This window comes from Haliotis cracherodii, unplaced genomic scaffold (genome assembly GCF_022045235.1).
Source record: "Haliotis cracherodii isolate W230 unplaced genomic scaffold, xgHalCrac1.p SCAF_1, whole genome shotgun sequence".
Lineage (NCBI taxonomy): Eukaryota > Metazoa > Mollusca > Gastropoda > Lepetellida > Haliotidae > Haliotis > Haliotis cracherodii.
In genome coordinates, this window is record NW_027266264.1 from 41,621,365 (window position 1) to 41,642,128 (window position 20,764).

The 20,764-nt window shown below is 38.3% G+C and overlaps 1 protein-coding gene across 1 annotated transcript; it reads left to right on the forward strand.

The window, feature by feature from the left end:
- Positions 1-2,554: 2,554 nt before the first annotated feature.
- Positions 2,555-14,369, forward strand: LOC139478023 (uncharacterized). The gene is made up of 4 exons (XM_071260409.1): positions 2,555-3,017; positions 5,105-5,282; positions 5,471-5,691; positions 10,981-14,369. The coding sequence occupies exons 1-4, from the start codon at positions 2,931-2,933 to the stop codon at positions 11,185-11,187; spliced, it is 693 nt and encodes a 230-aa protein (XP_071116510.1). The 5' UTR covers positions 2,555-2,930; the 3' UTR covers positions 11,188-14,369.
- Positions 14,370-20,764: the final 6,395 nt, after the last annotated feature.

Here is a 20,764-nt window from a genome sequence, read left to right on the forward strand (position 1 = left end):
GCAAGATGGGAATCAATAATGGTGTGTTCGGGCGCCACTGCATTCTTTAGCATTTTCACTCTTCGTTTGAATTATATTTACTTACATTTAACTTTTTTATTGAATGATGTAAGTGTAAATCTAGTTTATGACAATAACTCATTCGTTATGGATTTATTCAACCTGTTGGCAGGCATTAAGAGCAAACCAGTTCCTTGCAGTTCAACAGTTCATGTGCGTCCTATCGTTGTGGGGGCGGTCGGGTAGCCTAGTGGTTAAAGCGTTCGCTCGTCACGCCGAAGATCCGGGTTCGATTCCCGACATGGGTACAATGTGTGAAGCCCATTTCTGGTGTCCCCCGCCGTGATATTGTTGGAGTATTGCTAAAAGCGGCGTAATACCATACTCACTCCTATCGTTGTGCATGAAAACACAAACTTCATACACCTGTCAGCTACATACTAGGTGCATCAATATATCTATGTGTGTTCAAACCCAATTGTCGTATATCCGTTAAACATAGACATCGTGTATAAACTGTAGCATATCCTTGTCAAGTTCATATCAACTTCAATGTCGATGCTCAAATCAAACAAGCTTGTCAAGTTCTTCTACAGGTATATTTGAATAAAAACAATGTCTACATAGGGTCGGGTGGTCACACTCGGTGACTTGGTTGATGGATGTCATTGTATCTCAATTACGTAGATCGATGCTCATGATCTCAATCACTGGATTATCTGGTCCAGACTCGGTTATTTAGACAGCCGTCATATAGCTAGAATATTGCGTTAAACAACGAACAAACAAAAAAATACGTCTCACGTCCACATCTATGTGTGTATGAAAATAACAAGATTAAATCAATAAATACTCCTGAATGTGTTCATATCTATGTTAAGAGCGCGTACCTTGGTCGTGTGCCAAAGTCATATTTATGTCAAACGCACCGATGTTTGTACAGGAGGATTATCATATGAATGTATCTGACTGTACACTCACATATAACAGATATGCCAAGGCACTGAATGCCTGTGTTATACACACTGTCACGCAAAGCAAAATACAGGAAACAACATTAGTCCTTTCATTGTTACAGTATAACATCCATTCACGTACACCTCTTCATTCTAACAGTATGATACCCTTTCACGTTCTCCTCTTCGTTCTTACAGTATAATATTCTTTCACATGCATCTCTTCATTCTAACAGACTGAGTAAAATCTCTTTTCACGTGCATCTCTTCGCTCTGACAGTATAATCCCCTTTCACGTACATCTCTTCATTCTAACAGACTGAGTAAAATCTCTTTTCACGTGCATCTCTTCCTTCTGACAGTATATTCTCCTTTCACGTACATCTCTTCATTCTAACAGACTGTGTAAAATCTCTTTTCACGTGCATCTCTTCCTTCTGACAGTATAATCCCCTTTCACGTACATCTCTTCATTCTAACAGACTGAGTAAAATCTCTTTTCACGTGCATCTCTTCCTTCTGACAGTATATTCTCCTTTCACGTACATCTCTTCATTCTAACAGACTGTGTAAAATCTCTTTTCACGTGCATCTCTTCCTTCTGACAGTATAATCCCCTTTCACGTACATCTCTTCATTCTAACAGACTGTGTAAAATCTCTTTTCACGTGCATCTCTTCCTTCTGACAGTATAATCCCCTTTCACGTACATCTCTTCATTCTAACAGACTGTGTAAAATCTCTTTTCACGTGCATCTCTTCCTTCTGACAGTATAATCCCCTTTCACGTACATCTCTTCATTCTAACAGACTGTGTAAAATCTCTTTTCATGTGCATCTCTTCGTTCTGACAGTATAATCCCCTTTCACGTACATCTCTTCATTCTAACAGACTGTGTAAAATCTCTTTTCACGTGCATCTCTTCGTTCTGACAGTACATTCTCCTTTCACATGAATCTCTTCATTCTAACAGAAGAATCTCCTTTCGCGTACATCACACCGCTCTTACAGTATAATCTCTTTCAGGAACACATCTCCATACTTACAGTTCAATCTCTATTCACCTCTTTGTTCCAACAGAAGAATCTCCTTTCACGTACATCGCTTCATTCTAACGGTATAATCTCCATTCATCACTTCGTTCTGACAGTATAATCTCTTTTCACGTCCATATATTCTTTCTAACACTATAATCTCCTTTCGCGTAAATTGTAACGGGTCGATTCCCAAATTGAAACTATATATTACCAATATCCAACTTCGTACACCACTATCCCACACGACAAACTTAAGGAAAAACTTCCCTTGATCCGCGGGGCTTTTGTAACATAACGTGGTGACCATAGATACAGTTACACATCTTCAGGGGTTCAGGGCAGTTTGTGAAAAAAAAGATAAGAAGCATATTATAACTGCCAATCATCGCATGGATCTAGTGATGAATATCTGACAGCAGTTCACAACCAAAACCATGGCATATGTGTAAGGGGATCGATGTTTGTTGATGTATTCGACGGGTCCTCTCACACTGGCTCTCACGTCTGGCACTGCGCATGTAACTGGAGCTACAGTCTCTCTAACATTTTAATATTTAATGAGAACAAAGGGACGTGCCGATATTTCAAGGATCATAACACCCGCAGTGCATTTGTCAGAGATAATGTCTGCTGACTGGTCGCTTCTATTCTGGTGTTTGGTTTGATGTTACTTGAGCTGTCAGAAATAAATGTGTCCGCTGCTTGCATGCTAACACGTTGAATGTTGAGTAGCGAGCAGAAGGAATGGTGGATATCGATGTTCTCCACAGGAACGCATCGGCGAGGAATGTTCACTGAAGTCATTCTCACAGAAGGTCCTTCGCACATGTATTGATTTTCCTCAGCTCTGCAATAATTTCACACTCAGTTCTCGTCGCAGCTTTGAGATTCACATTTTGCATAAATTGACCGGATCAACTGGGTGCTTGTGGCAAGATGGAAACGAAAACGGACATGTTGTGGCTTCTGCATTTGGCCGCCATGCTGCTACTTACAACAGTAAGATGTGATGAAGAGGAGGAGGTGAGTAATGTATTCATCATAAGATCATTGCAGGTTGTTGGACACTGTGCAGACATTGTTCTAACATGATTGCAAATGCAGTGTCGCAACATGGACAATGCACAAACCAATTTGATTTTCGTCCCAGTTGTTTTGATGTCAAAGAACACGACGATGTCGATAATCTGTTGATATGATTCTATCACTATTCTATAATGGCGAATGTGAAATATCAAGACTATGAAAGGCGACTTTAATTGTCTCAATTTTGTGATGAAAGACATTGGATTATCGCACAGTTGTTCGAAAACCTATACCACCAAACGCTTACTTTTAATTTTATCCACAAATCGTGCCTCTTTTGTCTACTTTTAGCATCGTGTTTTTTTAAATATCGCACCTACGTTTCCTTGTTCCAAAAATCAACCCGCCGAAGTCTTACTTACTTACTTACTTACTTACTTACTTACTTACTGTGGCCTGTTGGTAGTTTAATTATTACGTTGGATGTTTGGATTTATGATGAGTCTTTACCTTTTTGAGTGGCTTTTGGGGCATATGTTTTAGCTTGCAGTTTGAGTTCTGATAGTTATTTTGCCACTTTTGGAGATAAAATCCCTTCGTGATGCTCTATATATCGTTTTTGGACATTGGTAAGTTAAGGCTTACTCCTGGTTGTTTTAGGGTTGCTTTGGCTGCTTTGTCAGCGTGTTCATTTCCGAACACTCCACCGTGGGCAGGGATACAATTCTATATTTTGCCTAGTTTATTGAGCTGGTTGGAACTTTTCAGTATTTGGTGTATTAGGGCGAGTTTTTTTGTGGTTTTGCTTTTAATAGACGGTAGTCCACTTAACGAGACAGTTAAAATAAGTTGTGTTTTTGGGGTTTTTTTGTTTTTATTTTGGGGTTGTGTAAGGCTGTAGCCATCCCCATTAGCTCGGCTGTGAAGATTGATTGCTTGTTTTTGGGTCTACAAGATTTAGTTTATTTTGTGGGTTGGGAAATGTGGATGCCGAATCCTGTGTGTTTTGAGCCAGCTTTAGAGGACCCGCCTGTGTAAAAGTGGCATTTTTCACGTATCTATGCTAGTGTGGTGGTTTTGGCGGTGTTTAGATCAGTTGCTTAATGTATTTTTGAGGAGACTGTTGTGTCTATTTTGGGGCTTTGACGTTTGGGTGTGAAGATGTTGTTTGGTCCGCCGAAGTCGGATACGAGGCGTTGTTATAACGGCGATATTCATCAACATATTTTCACTCGCCAATCACGACATCTGATTACTGTGGTTACTGTATCACATAACTCCCTGCATGAGGTTGTATGTGTTAGAAAGGGGGTTCTCAACTTAAAAATTGAACTTAAGGGGAATGAAGACTAGGAGATTATATTCTGTTCTTGAAGTGTTGAACTTGAGCTAGCTATCCACAGGTGTGGACATATGTAGTATAGAAGACTTACAAGGTAGAATATCTTGCTGGGGAGAGGGGGATTATGTGGTAATGTCATCTTTCTTAGACATATGTTTGTACTTCAGATTTATCATCCAAAACTTGCTCCCACAGGAGATATCGCTGGGATTAGATCAAGCGATATCTACACTGTAGATATCGCTGCAATGAAATTACATCACAATGCTTTGCAGACCATTGTGATGTCACTGGTTACCATGACGTCACAATCAAATGACATCACTAACGGCTCTGATGCTGAAGCTGTTTGCAGTACTTTTTACGCTGAAGACACTCCTAATTACTGTCTACAAATTGGAAAAGTTGAAAGAATGATGTTGGATGATAAATAAAATCTCACCCGAGTGTCTTTTGATATCAAATATATCAACACTCGTTGATAAAAGTGGCAAAAATCCTCGGCAAACCTCGGAATTTTTCCACTTTTATCAACTCGTGTTGATATATTTGATATCAAAAGACACTCGGGTGAGATTCTCTATATGTACTACAGTTAAATTTGTCATAGACATGTCAAATAACCGCTTCGTTACACACTACTGACTTTAAGGTGGAACGATCTTGAGCTGGGTGAAAAGGAACCATTAGTAAACAGTGCAAAGCTTGTTTCCATTTCGCTGACGGTGGACTTTATTTTCAGTCACCAAAAGGCAGTGATATCTGCGGGGGACGACGGCATGTTTGTACTACGCTGATGAAGTACCCAGATGGTTACGTTGCTAACGAGGGCCCCTATTGCACCTGTAGCGACGGCAACTGTGGATCGGCGTGGAGTGACAACGACGACAGAGCACTTACCTGGCAGCATTACGAGAGAGGTGACACGAAAAAACTCACATTGCCTTTTCACATGATGCGGAAGGCCGAATAAAATAAGCGAGTTTATCTCTATACTATTTAAAACACAGTAGGTGTTTAGGTCCCCCAAATATCCCGTCCAACACGTTTCAACACATATATGTATGTTTACTTGAATGTGAGTTTAAAATAAATTTTGGGTATTTAGGTCACTGGAAGGTCCAGTACCGGTTCTGCCAATCGCTGATATCTGAAGATAAACTGCGTGAGTGTGAGAGTGGAGAATTGTCTACTGTAGTGGAGACAGAGGTGACGTCTTGGAAACCCTACATGCTCCCAATGAGGTGCCGCTGTAGACATGACCTATATCACATGACAGGATGGAAAAGGGACGGCAACGTGTGGAAGTACTCGTACAAGTGTGATAAGGTCAGTCCAAGCAGAGAATACAAAAACCGAAAACGATAACCCTAATACCAGACTAAAAAAGGGATAACATAATAGCAGAATAAAATGAGTTGTGTATGGTTGGCCTGTATCTGATTTCTCACTGGTGTTGGCTCTAAATTGTCACATTTGAGACGGTGAAGCGGCCGGAAAATCCATGACAGGGACATGATTTTTGTTGATCCTTTTGTTTGTAGAAGCTGGTGTGTTTAATGTGGACTATAGTCCAGGCAATCTAGGCCATTTTTTCATTTAACTTGGAGCACATTGCAACAGAATGTATTCACCACAATGCATTTCTATAAGGTCCCATGATTATTATTATTGTTATCTGGTAATAGACACGAGGTCTGTGGTATCTTGCGGCTGCAGAGGATGGTGGTAGAGTTTGTGTCTCGACTTAGTAATATGTTCTTCATCATCTTCCCCCAAAATCGCTTGTATCATATGCTTTTCAGTCCTTCCTTCTTACATCAGCCATATTAAGACACTAGTGCATGTTTACCCGCTTCGGTGATGACTTTTTCATCCCCAGTTTCTTCTGTTTTGCTGAACATTTTAGCCTGATCACAGAACAAGGCATTATTCTTCAATGCTAGACCCTTTCCCAAGACAAACAGTCGAGGAGTGGTTTCACAGCCAATGTAAAAAGAGCACATGCTTACATACATCACTGCCCAGCAGTAGCGTTGATTGCTTCATTTACCAAAACGTGTTCCTGCTTGAAGCTGGCTTGGGTTCTGGTGCCAGGAACAAGTCAAATGCTTCCATTTTAACATGGTGAAGAAGGAGGATGAGCATATCTGTGTCATCTCCCACCAGGACAGTGTCTTATTTTGCATGGACTGTGCTGCACCAAGCTCTCTCCAGTTTGTCACCCAGACCGGCAACAAAGCGCTGTTTGTTTTTTGCTTTGTTCAAGAGTTCTTCCTTCTACGATTAAATATCCATTTCCCCCGTGAAATCATCTTTCTCCCCAGAACAGGCCTCTGTGTAGCATCTTTCGTTTATGGATCATCATTGGAGCCACTAAAGACAATGTTACCAGCAGCATATTTATGTACAACATATCGCTGGCCTATAGTTAACATACGTGATAAAACGTAGAACCTCTTGGTCAGGGTAGCCGGTGAAGTAGAGCACTACCATCAATAATGTTCTGGACATTTCAAGGTTCTCGTTCTTTCACTTGGATGGAGTTCCAGCTAGCATCAGTAAGTGTTGCCTTACTGACCTGCAGTGCAAGGGAGGATGATATAAACAATGATGGTGGGTGACTACAGAGTTCATACATGAACAGTGCTTGTAGATAGATCTTGTACTATACTGGTGTGCATGTTGATAAACGGGGGAATGGTCATTCGATCGAAGAAGGAAACATTCTTGAACAATGCAAAACAGCACTTTATTGCCAATCTGGGAGACAAACTGGATAGACCTGGGTGCAATTCTGTACTTGCAAAACAGGCGAACATTAACTTGGGTATTTATATGGCGGATGTAAGGCGGAAGGACCGGATAGCTTAAGGTACAAGTGATATTGTTAGACGTGACGAAGAACCTGCCACATGCAGAGCCACAAACTCTGCCACCAACCTCCGTAGCCACAAGATGCCACAGCCCCCGTGCCTACAACCAGAAAATTCAGTGGAAAGGATGTTCAGTATGAATCCATTGGGTTGAGGATGGCACATGATAGATGGACGCTCCTTACCAATACAGACAAATCAGTCTGCGGCACCTTCAGCACTCCCGGATATCATCTGTTGTAATTACAAATGCGACTGTAAAACAAGAAGAAGCACTTGCCGGAATCATGGTCTTATATCAGTGTTGTGTGCGGCGAATGCCACGATACAAGCTGATGATGACAAACCAGCGGAGGCTTTCGAGGTATAATGATCCTGCAACATCAAGCTACAGCATTCACTGTGACAACTCAAGTAATAATGTTCATAAATCACACAATCATGTAACTGAATGAGCAGTGGATCACCCATTTTCAGATTTATCTTCAAATATTGGTATTTGGTAGTTATATTGGACTTCCACAAATGAACTACAAGGAAACAACTAACCAACTACTTGTGAAACAACTGGTTTTTCGTAAATTCTGAGAGGACATACTTGTTTCCAACATGAATGAAAACAAAACTTGTTACAGTGTTTATTGTCATGGTAATAAGTAGATACAGGCAATAACAATCAATATTGATATTTAAACTCGCTTAAACATGTCATTTACGAGATAAATATTGATATTTGGTGATGAAATTGGATTTATGCAAATGATTGAGTATTCTACATGCATCCTTCGGTCTGTTTACCTTGATGTAGAAGTTCAAATTACTGAAATATGACAGCAGAGACCAACAGTGCATTGATATTCCATGTCTATCCAGCATTATCTTAGCGGCCATCATGGAATTTTTGGCCACTAGGAGGCAATGGTGACGGAGTTGTGTAAAGTGTAAACTATACTTCAGTGAGTTAGTGTGCCAAGTAATAATTATGCATATAAGTCCTATCATACTGTTTTAGAGTTAACATATTCCACAGTCATATTTATCAAAAGTCGAAAACGTTCAGTAATTGTGAATATTTTTTTAGAAACACAACACATGCATTTTTTCATCAAAAGATTGCACCTCATCTGAAACATAGACGATATATTGAAAATTGGTGGTCATATTGGATTATGCAAATTAGACATAGTTCCCAAACTAAAACTTGGGACTTTTAGTATGGGACCTTGTAGAAATGCATTGTGGTGAAATAAATTCTGTTGCAATTTGTTCGAAGTGAAACCTTATTTTGCCTGAACTAATACCCCTGTTGCAAAATGCTAGAAATTATCTTTGCCCCAATACGAGTCTTTCAGACGTTGCATCATCTCACAGTATATTGCTGAGTCTAATGGACCTTGTATCATCCCACAGTATATTGCTGAGTCTAATAGACCTTGCAGTATCTCACAGTATATTGCTGAGTCTAATAGACCTTGCAGTATCTCACAGTATATTGCTGAGTCTAATAGACCTTGCAGTATCTCACAGTATATTGCTGAGTCTAATAGACCTTGCAGTATCTCACAGTATATTGCAGAGTCTAATAGACCTTGCAGTATCTCACAGTATATTGCTGAGTCTAATATACCTTGCAGTATCTCACAGTATATTGCTGAGTCTAATAGACCTTACAGTATCTCACAGTATATTGCTGAGTCTAATATACCTTGCAGTATCTCACAGTATATTGCTGAGTCTAATAGACCTTGCAGTATCTCACAGTATATTGCTGAGTCTAATAGACCTTGCATTATCTCACAGTATATTGCTGAGTCTAATAGACCTTGCAGTATCTCACAGTATATTGCTGAGTCTAATAGACCTTGCAGTATCTCACAGTATATTGCTGAGTCTAATAGACCTTGCAGTATCTCACAGTATATTGCTGAGTCTAATATACCTTGCAGTATCTCACAGTATATTGCTGAGTCTAATAGACCTTGCAGTATCTCACAGTATATTGCTGAGTCTAATAAACCTTGCAGTATCTCACAGTATATTGCTGAGTCTAATAGACCTTGCAGTATCCCACAGTATATTGCTGAGTCTGATAGACCTTGCAGTATCTTACAGTATATTGCTGAGTCTGATGTACCTTGCAGCGTATCACAGTATATTGCTGAGTCTGATGTACCTTGCAGCGTATCACAGTATATTGCTGAGTCTGATGTACCTTGCAGCGTATCACAGTATATTGTTGAGTCTTATGGACCTTGAAACATCTCACAGTAAATTACCTAGTCGCTGGGGCCTTGTAAAATCCTAAATTTTGAAATTACTGCTGATCCATACTATGACATTGTAGAATATCATAGTATGTAGCTGAGGCTGTGGGACCTTGTAGAATATTCCAGTATTTTGCTCTCACTATGGTCGCTTATAGAATCGCACAGTATATTGCTGAGTCTGTGGGACCTTTCAAACAAAGAGATATGAAAGGGAGTGAATAATGGACTATGATATGAAAGGAGAGAGTGAATGTTATTTTGTGATAATGCCAAGTGTGTGGATGATATTAGTTTAGTGTAAAAATGTGTGAATGTTGTTCCGAGAGAGTAGAAAGCGTGTGGATCTTGTTCTGTGAGAGTAAAAGGTGCGTTAATGTTGTTCTCTCTGTGTGTGTGTGTGTGTGTGTGTGTGTGTACAATTTTGTGAATGGTGTTCTTTGAGAGAGTAGAAAGTGTGGGAATGTTGTTCTGTGTATGTACAATTTTGTGAATGTTCCGTGAGAGTAGAAAGTGTGGGAATGTTGTTCTGTGTATGTACAATTTTGTGAATGTTCCGTGAGAGTAGAAAGTGTGGAAATGTTGTTATGTGTCTGTACAATTTTGTGAATGTTCCGTGAGAGTAGAAAGTGTGGGAATGTTGTTCTGTGTATGTACAATTTTGTGAATGTTCCGTGAGAGTAGAAAGTGTGGAAATGTTGTTATGTGTCTGTACAATTTTGTGAATGTTCCGTGAGAGTAGAAAGTGTGGGAATGTTGTTCTGTGTGTGTACAATTTTGTGAATGTTCTGTGAGAGTAGAAAGTGTGGGAATGTTGTTCTGAGAGCAAAAAGTGCGTGAATGTTGTTCTCTGGGTGTGTACAATTGTCTAAATGTTGATCTGTGAGAGTAATAGGTGTATGATAGTTTGTCGATGATAGTTCATCGAATGTTTTGTGAAAAGAAAACTATGCATGTTGATCTGCGAGAGTGAGGAGAGTTCGAATGTTCATTTGTGAGAAATGTATTGTGTGAATGTGATATCTGTGAAGTGGAGAAGCCTCTGGTGGCTATAATTGAATGTAATGAAACATGTGCTTTAAGCAGTTTACTCAGATTAGTTTTTTTATTTTTACCATTTGTAAAGCTTAACCCTTTTTTTTCGCACTCCAGAAATTAAGTGGTATCGTTCATCATTTATCACACAAACGATTACACTCAGAAGTGATATCTGGTGTAACAATGTCTGTCGTAAAGCTCCACTGGCCCATGGCATCCGAAATTCTATTCATGTAAATATTGATACCACTGTGACATATTGACGGAGACATTATTGCCAGAATGGAGTGCAAATGCTTGATTCAGATATATTTTCAAATTGTGGGAAATGTGACAGAAATGTGAATTTTCAGGAAACTCACTGTGAGTCTTTAGTATTATATAGTAATTTATCCTTCACTACACCAAATACCACATCATTTGATCTTTTGACATTTCAGCCTGAGTGCAAGGAGAACGGTGGTGTGTGCGCAACGATATTTATGGATCTAAACAAAAAGACGGACATAGTAAAAGAGGTGAAATTCAAATGTGCATGTCCACCGGGACATTTATGTCCCGCGAAGATTAGGGATGAAAGCAAGGAGACAGAGGCACAAAAGGAGGTGAAGTGTCAACCGATAAAACAGTCTCACAACAAGATCTAACCCGTGTATGGGCGCTCTCTGTCCCCGACCACCCTCTCACTGTCGTCTTGCTACTGCACATTAGTATGGAGGGTGCTCGAAGATACAGCGCAGAGGAGAGCTTCAAATTACACTGAACTAGGCGTATCTGTTATATATTTGCTGTCCTGTATATCTTAATATCTGCACCGCACACTGCACTGTGTTTATCTTTTGTACTTCTCATTGATATATTATTCTCTCAGAATCAGTCATGTGTTTCTGCGTATATGTACTCGAATGTATGATGGACAGTAATTATTACCAAGAACTCTCATTAGATATTCTAAAAGATGAATCTCGTTACAGAAATCTTTCAGACAGTTCGAAGAAATCTGTTTTACTTAATCTTAAAAGATTCTCAATGCCTGACTAAAAACGAAGAGGATTATTTATTTAATTTTGAATCGTGAGAAAGTAATTTTTAAGGCCTCCCTAAAGTTCATAAGAGCTTACAGGTCCAAGAAAAATGACGAGCATTGAATTCTGCTTATGTCAAAATATCCCCCGTAAATGATTTAAAATTACGGATAATAATTGCGGGACCCAAATGTCCCACACACAGAATCAGTGACCTTATTGATAAAGTGTTAAAACCCATAACTAAACATGTCAAGAGCTACATAAAAGATACCACTGATTTTCTGAACCAACTTCCCGCCTCAGTCGAAAATGGTACAAAGTTAGTCAGTTTTGATGTAGTTAGTTTATATTCAAACATTCCCCATGATCTCGGCATAGAAGCTATTGAATACTGAATAAAAAAGCACTGTTCGGGGATCCGAGAAGACATTACCTCGGAATTCCTTATCGATAGTGTAACATGTGGTAAATTGCTTTATTTTAATGTTGCATTTAAAAAGGGGGGCCCACAAAATCTAATAGTTCGTCACTCAGTTACTGCAGCTATGGCATTCTTTATCGTGTCAACCGTGGTCAAAGGGGAAGCAACTCTATGTAAGCACGTCCTTATATGGTATTTCAACTAAGGGGTTCTCATCTTTGCCTTCGTGAGACTCGCCATTTTTGACAGTAAAGCACCGAGTGAACATCAGCTATTATCTTTGCGTTATTCTTCCCCACAGGTAATTACCACATCAATATACATACATAAACATTTATTATAAGTCCAAGGTTCCATATATGTAGGTGATAAGTTTGTACAAATTGTGAAAGCGCTAGAATTAGCTAGGCAAGTTCAGGGTCAGACTGCACCGGCCTCACGGGTAACGTGACCAGTCAAGTTGATGTAAATTGTGTATATTCTAAGCCATCAAATACTATTATTATATAGGAATGTTAGATATTTTTGATGTTTCCCAGGAGTATGATTAGTAGTTAATAAGTCAATCAATTCATCTAAGTTCCACATTCAATGGTTTCTATTAGTCGGCATGTTATGCCAGGAAGAGTTATCTTCCTTCCGCTAAGGGCGCTGAGAGTTTCAAGATGGCTGCGCCCATGTGTAAACAATTGCTCCGAGTGTTTTCATCTCTTTTAACTGTTTTTGGCATGTGTTGGAAGGAAGTTGTTCTGTATTTGGAATTATATTTAATGACAGTAGTATACCAAGGAATAAGCTTAAATGTACATGCAACTAGCGATAATTGCAGGGAATTTCTGGAAGTAGTATCTCATCGTCATGATAAACAATAAGAGCCTGTGTGAAATGGGTCATCTCCTGTCAGAATCTGTTAATTGTTTTAGTTTTGAAATTTATTGTTAAGCACAAAAGTGTTGTTTAAATATTACTTTTTATACAAACAAGATAATCAATAATCAAGCTGACATTGGAATATTAAAGTAACTGCATAAGACTGAATCAGTATTGTTACCTTGTATGTAACAACAGCAGTTAAGCATTACAAAGATGCATATTCAGTGTCTTGATGATCATTAATATGCCAGGCATTTCTGGATTATCTTGTTCTGTAATACACAGTGGTTGTTCCAATTGAATTGTAGTTACTTGGTAGTTCTTTATAGTGCCATTCGGTAATTGCCATGTGCTCTTTGTGCAGAGTTGTTTGTACTTTCATTAAGTAAATATACACCTAGACAACAAGCAATGAAAGTATATAGATTGAAGTACACACTACACGATGTTATCAACATGTAACCAATTATTTGTGTAACCGTTTGGTGATACATATGTTGAATGCGCTTTGCCTTCATGAGACTCGCCATTTTTTACAGTAAAGCACTGAGTGAACATCAGCTATTATCTTTGCGTTATTCTTCCCCACAGGTTCGTGGCTGCATCTCACCTTGCTTCCCGGCAAGTGTAACAGATAGTACTAAGTTAATACTGAACAATAATAATTTTAATTTGATGGTTCTCATTACAAACAAGTTAAAGGCACAGCAATTGGTACAAAAATGGACCCTTCTTATGCAACTCTTGTACTTGGTTATTTGGAGGAAAAACTGTACTAAAAACTGATAAAAAATTAGGCATTCAATTTGGACAGGGATTCCTAGATAAATGGAACAGACTTTTAGATGAACCGGAATGGAGACGATCTACAGTGTTAGATATATATTTTACAGACACTCCATCCAAGTTTTATCTTTATCTTTAGAAATGAGAACAAATGATGATAACAATCAATCGTTTCTAGATGTTATGGTTACAATTTCAAACAATAATATTGAAACAGATGCATATTGCAAACCAATCGATTACAAACAATACCTCAATTGCAATTTCAGTCACCCCCGTCATACTAAAAACAGTGTCCCTTACTCGTTAGCACGTAGAATCTGCGCTATAGTATCTAATTCAGATCGTGCACAATATAGACTCGATGAACCGAGGGAGTCACTATTAGAAAGAAACTACCCTAGAAAAACTGTAACAGACGCAATAAACAAGGCTAAATCACAAAACCGTTGTGATCTTTTAAAACCTAAAGATAAACCTAACGAGAGTGTTCTCCCTTTTGCTACAACCTTTAATCCCCCAAACCCGGAAATTTTTGGAAGTGTTCGGGAGACACTGTATTCTTTACATAAATGTAAAGGACTAAAACAAACAAAAAAATGGCACAAAATAAGCTTTAAAAGTAAAAGACAGAGCCAAAATATGAAACCGATTCTTACTAGGGCTTCTTTCTAAAAAGGAAAAAAAGAATGTAAAACAGTACAAAAAGTGTAACAGACCTAATTGTGGCACTTGCCCTCATGTTTTACAATATTGTTCTTTTACATTCTTTTAAAACTTTCTATGTCCGTGAAAATATGAACTGTGCTTCGAAAAACTTGATTTATGTCATACAAGGTGCTGGATGCTAAGCCAAATACGTTGGACAGGCAGGGGACACCCTAAGAGCGAGAGTGAGGGTCCACCGACAACAAATACGGGACCCCTCTTGCTGGTGTATCCCACTCAGTCAACACATTGATCAATGTGCCTGGAATATTTTTTTTGTTTTGTTTGTGATATGCGCGTTTTACAAATGTGACAATGATGCACTGAGAAAGATGAAAGAAAGTTATTGTATTAATTAAATGGCCTGAAATAATTGAATTATTTTATACAATTACTGTACATTTTACTGCCACTACAATACTTGTTTACCCTATCGCCCTACGCCTGTCTTATTGTGACGTCACAAAGTTAGATTGCACTATGACGTCATACTATGTTAGAGTGCACTGTGACGTCAAAACAACGTAACAGCATAACTGTACTCTTGAAAATCACATTCGTGAAACCGGTTGAGTAAATTATACAGCTCATCTTTGGACTTTTGTATTATATATTTATCATATAATGGGTAGGTGTCTCGGCAGGATAAAGCCAACGGATAAAAACGATATCCGTTGGGGTCATATGCGGATAGAGATGCAAATATCAAAGGTCAAGTAGGGACTACTCTCAGTGTTTATAAACAAACATGGCGTCGCACTTGTCATTCGGCGATCGAGTCAGAATTAACCATCGTGAATCTGGATAAACTACATGGATAATTATATACTGAAAGGTGGAATCTAAGGACTAAGTTATAGGTTAGATAGGGCCATCCATTTCTCTATTACCTCTTTTTTATGAAGAACGATTTCATCATTTCTTATGGGTTTTTTTTTAAATAACTAAACGTATACAGTTTCAATATGGATATTTGTTTTGGAATAGTTTGGTTCCTCGAGAACAAAACACCACGAAAATATATTATCCTTACCCACAGCTAATTCTCACCAAGTGACCTGAGTGACAATAAACTAGTGCTAGGCTTAGCGGAGTTATGCCCCCTTTTCTTTGTACGTGTGTAACCTCTCTGTCGCCTTTTGCCGTCATAGAGAAAAATCAGTTTTCGTCATTTACGGCATGCTATTTTTGGAATTGAATGTATGTCGTTATACATATGCATATAACTCCTTTTGATATGTAGTTATGTCGTTCAGTAATTAGGCAGTATTTTATACAGTTTCCGTAAAGCTTCTTCATAAAAAAATCGTCGCACAGTACTTTTATCGGTGTACGATGAAATGCGGAGAAATTTACTGTTTTTCAACGCAGAATACATTCTCGGACAACACTTGGAAGTGTCTTTTTTTAAAACCGGTTTAATATTTGCAGTTAAATTTACACCATCAAATAGGAAATTTAATACTCTCCACCTCTGCGTAATTTTATAGCCCGAGATACATCCAGTGCCGCGTGAGCGCTATTCTCGCACAACCTTCACTTTTCAGATCTTTGGAAAATGTGCGTCAGAAAAAAAACCTCGGCATCCAGGGGGATATAATGCACAAGATGATATACAACGGTAGATATGTACAAGGGTATTTATGTCCACGGTTATAGATGTACAAAGGTACACATGTACAAGAGTATATATGTACATGGGTATGTAGAAGTATATGTACGTACAAGTGTACATATGTCCACGAATATGTACTCGGGAATGTACAAGTGTATATACTAGATTGTATACTATGGTATATTATTAGTAATTCTAAGAAAATGTCAGATTTTCTACACGGCAAAAATGACAAAACTCGTTTGTGTTAAAAATATTTTGTTTTTGTCATTAACGCATGACCTTTTCAGAATACAAAACATGAAATTCACATCTTAATGATTGTTCTTCACGTATGAAAATTGACAAAAGGTAACTGCATGTCAAATGTCCCTCCTGTTACTGAGGTACAACTGAATAAGTTTGCTAAAATGGATAAGATTATCTATACTGTGATTTATAACATAATCAAAATATACACAACAGTCATTGTCATTGTTTCATATGCATGGTATAGTCCACCTTTGATATTCACCAATTATTTAGACTTATTATTACAAATATTATGCAGGACCCTGTTGGTAGTATGCCACAAGTACAGCGCACAATGTTGAATTATTCAATTTACTTTTAACGTTTGAAATGGGTAACAGCAGGGACAGTATGGTAACTAACAGGAGGGACAAAACCTCCAGAAACGGAAAAGCAATCAATACAAGTATTCATTTTGTGTTTATGTAGATACTCATAGCCTACAACTGAAACAAATTCGGCTTTCTTATGATACATCTATCTCAATGGTATCATGACAAAATTCTCTACTTCTTCCGAGCTTTCTAATTGTGGTAACATGAAGTGGTACGTCTGTTCAGATCTTGATCACGTTTCTGTCCTTAGCGTCTCTGTTCAGCAAATATAACCTTACTTATAAGAAACGTAAATGCTGGTCTCTCTCCCTCCTGTAATACACTATGACAGGGATATATTTATACAATTAGGTATAGATGACAATGAATGCACGGTACGAAAATGCAGTATGAATGCATTTTTACAAACGTTTTCGGACATTTAGGAAGAATAGTTTAACTCAAGGAATTGAGCTTGAGTGAAATTGTATATCCAACAATATAATAAAGTTATTTCACCGTGAATTATATTTCCACCATTTTAATCTGTATCAGAACCGTTTGGTTGGACGAAATCATCAGATATGTTTGACTTGTGTTCGCTCCGACTTGGTGAGTGAGTGAGTATGGTTTTACGCCGTTTATTCAAGCAATATCACGATGGGGGACTCCAGAAATGGGCTTCAAACATTGTACCCATGTCGGGAATCGAACCTGGGTCTTCGGCGTGACGAGCAAACGCTTTAACCGCTAGGCTACCCGACCGCCCCGCTCCGCCCCGACTTGGCCCGGGAAGTTAAAAACATGTAAAATCTCACAGATGTATCATGGAAAGTGTTTATATATAGAGAGAATAGTATTATATGTACCTAAATACAACTTTTTTATTTCATAGTTCACCGTATTTCAAACGAACTTGTCCTTTAATGTGAAACCTTTTAAACAATTTTGTGACATGATTTAAATGCCTTAAAAGTGTTTCTCATAGGTCAAACATGACCTTTCAGTTAGGAATTATTGATATGTTATACACTATGTAAAAATAGTGACACGCTAAAAACCAATCAAAGTTGAAGGAACTTATCTTAACTGATGAATCTACACACTACTTGTCTTTCTTTTATATAAGTGTGATTACAAGACACATTGTTCGAAAGATAAAATAGTGCATGAATCAGATATTATTAGTTACAAAGTATAGATATCTGTCTCCATTGTTCGTTTTTAAAAGGCGATGAAATGAGGTTTAACATTGCGTTCAAACGTCGTAGCGACGACCATGTATGAGTGTGTGGCTGATTGTACGAGACCGGACATAGTGCTAGCCCACTAAGATACCATGCCGCAGTTTAAGACGGATACAGCATAGTGACTCTATGCTGATCAGTCCTTGTTTTATGCATGTAATGCCGACATCCGGGCAGTACCATCTTTTGACGTCTTGGAAACCTCACATGCTCTCATTGAGGTGCCGCTGTAGACATGACCTGTATCACATGACATGATGGAAAAGAGACGGCAACGCGTGGAAGTACTCGTACAAGTGTGATAAGGTCAGTCAAAGTAGAGAATACAAAAACCAAAAACGATAACCCTAATACCAGACTAAAAAAGGGATAACATAATAACAGGATTAAACGAGTCAACTTCAAATATTTGAAAGTGAATAATTTATAATGCATTATACAAAGTCAACTGTCTGCCTAAACACTCCTGTATTCGCCTGTGTATGGCTGGAACGGATTTGATTCCTCACTAGTGTTGGCGCCAAATGTCATATTTGAGACATAATTTTTGTTGATCCCTTGTTTGTAGTAGCTGGTGGGGTGTGGTGAGCCTATCATACGTTGCATCATCTCATAGTATATTGCTGAGGCTATGGGACCTTGCAGTATATCGTACTGAGACGTTGACGCATATCTGGTTCTCCCAGTATATTGATGAGCCTGTGGAGCCTTGTAGAATCTTAAATCTTGAGATTAGTGTATTGATGAGCCTGTAGGGCCTTGTAGGATAACATATTATTTTGCTGAGCCTGTGAGACCTTGTAGAATATCCAAGTATATTGATTGGCTAATCAGTACTTTTTCCTGAGTCTGTCGGGCCTTGTAGATATTAAATCTTAAAATTACTGCAGAGGCTATAAGACATTGTGGAACATCATGGAATGTAACTAAGCCCACGTGACCTTGTAGAATATTGCATACAGGTCAGTTATAGAATCTTACAGTATATTGCTAAGTCTCTGGGACATTGTGGAATATCACAGTATATTGCTAAGTCTCTGGGACATTGTGAAATATCACAGTATATTGCTAAGTCTCTGGGACATTGTGGAATATCACAGTATACTGCTAAGTGTCTGGGGCATTGTGGAATATCACAGTATATTGTGAAGTCTCTGGGACATTGTGGAATATCACAGTATATTGCTAAGTGTCTGTGGCATTGAGGAATATCACAGAATATTGCTGAGTCTCTGGAGCTGTATGGAATAACACAGTATATTGATTAGTCTCTGGGGCATTGTGGAATATCACAGTATATTGCTAAGTCTCTTTGGCATTGTGGAATATCACAGTATTATGCTGAGTCTCTGGGATATTGTGGAATATCACAGTATATTGCTAAATCTATGGAGCATTGTGGAATGTGACAGTATATTACTAAGTCTCTAGGGCAATGTGGAATATCACAGCATATTGCTAAGTCTCTGGGACATTGTGGAATATAACAGTATAGTGCTAACGTTCTGTGAGTTTGAGGAATATCATAGTATATTGCTAAGTCTCTGGAGCATTGTGGAATATGACAGTATATTGCTAAGTCCCTGTGACATTGTGGAATATCACAGTATATTTTATAAATCTCTGGAGCATTGTGGAATATGACAGTATATTGCTAAGTCTCTAGAGAAATGTGGAATATCACAGTATATTGCTAAGTCTCTTGGGCAATGTGGAATACCACATTATATTGCTAAATCTTTGGAACATTGTGGAATATGATAGTATATTGCTAAGTCATTGCAGAAGTGTGGAATATCACAGTATATTGCTAAGTCTCTGGAGCATTGTGGAATATCACAGTACATTGCTAAGTCTCTGGGGCATTGTGGAATATCACAGTATATTGTTGAGTCTCTGGGGGATTGTGGAATATCACAGTATATTGCTAAGTCTCTAGGGCAATGTGGAATATCACAGCATATTGCTAAGTCTCTGGGACATTGTGGAATATAACAGTATAGTGCTAACGTTCTGTGAGTTTGAGGAATATCATAGTATATTGCTAAGTCTCTTGAGCATTGTGGAATATGACAGTATATTGCTAAGTCCCTGTGACATTGTGGAATATCACAGTATATTTTATAAATCTCTGGAGCATTGTGGAATATGACAGTATATTGCTAAGTCTCTAGAGAATTGTGGAATATCACAGTATATTGCTAAGTCTCTTGGGCAATGTGGAATACCACATTATATTGCTAAATCTTCTGAACATTGTGGAATATGATAGTATATTGCTAAGTCATTGCAGAAGTGTGGAATATGACAGTATATTGCTAAGTCTCTAGAGAATTGTGGAATATCACAGTATATTGCTAAGTCTCTTGGGCAATGTGGAATACCACATTATATTGCTAAATCTTCTGAACATTGTGGAATATGATAGTATATTGCTAAGTCATTGCAGAAGTGTGGAATATCACAGTATATTGCTAAGTCTCTGGAGCATTGTGGAATATCACAGTACATTGCTAAGTGTCTGGGGCATTGTGGAATATCACAGTATTATGCTGAGTCTCTTGGGCATTGTGGAATATCACAGTATTATGCTGAGTCTCACGGATATTGTGGAATATCACAGTATACTGCTAAGTGTCTGGGGCATTGTGGAATATCACAGTATATTGTGAAGTCTCTGGGACATTGTGGAATATCACAGTATATTGCTAAGTGTCTGTGGCATTGAGGAATATCACAGAATATTGCTGAGTCTCTGGAGCTCTATGGAATAACACAGTATATTGATTAGTCTCTGGGGCATTGTGGAATATCACAGTATATTGCTAAGTCTCTTTGGCATTGTGGAATATCACAGTATTATGCTGAGTCTCTGGGATATTGTGGAATATCACAGTATATTGCTAAATCTATGGAGCATTGTGGAATGTGACAGTATATT

Excerpts from the sequence above, each read along its gene's own strand:
- LOC139478023 (XM_071260409.1), top strand. The coding sequence starts at position 2,931 with ATGGAAACGAAAACGGACATGTTGTGGCTTCTGCATTTGGCCGCCATG. Across the intron at positions 5,283-5,470 it reads CTGGCAGCATTACGAGAGAG|GTCACTGGAAGGTCCAGTAC; the intron begins GTGACACGAAAA and ends TTGGGTATTTAG. Across the intron at positions 5,692-10,980 it reads ACTCGTACAAGTGTGATAAG|CCTGAGTGCAAGGAGAACGG; the intron begins GTCAGTCCAAGC and ends TTGACATTTCAG.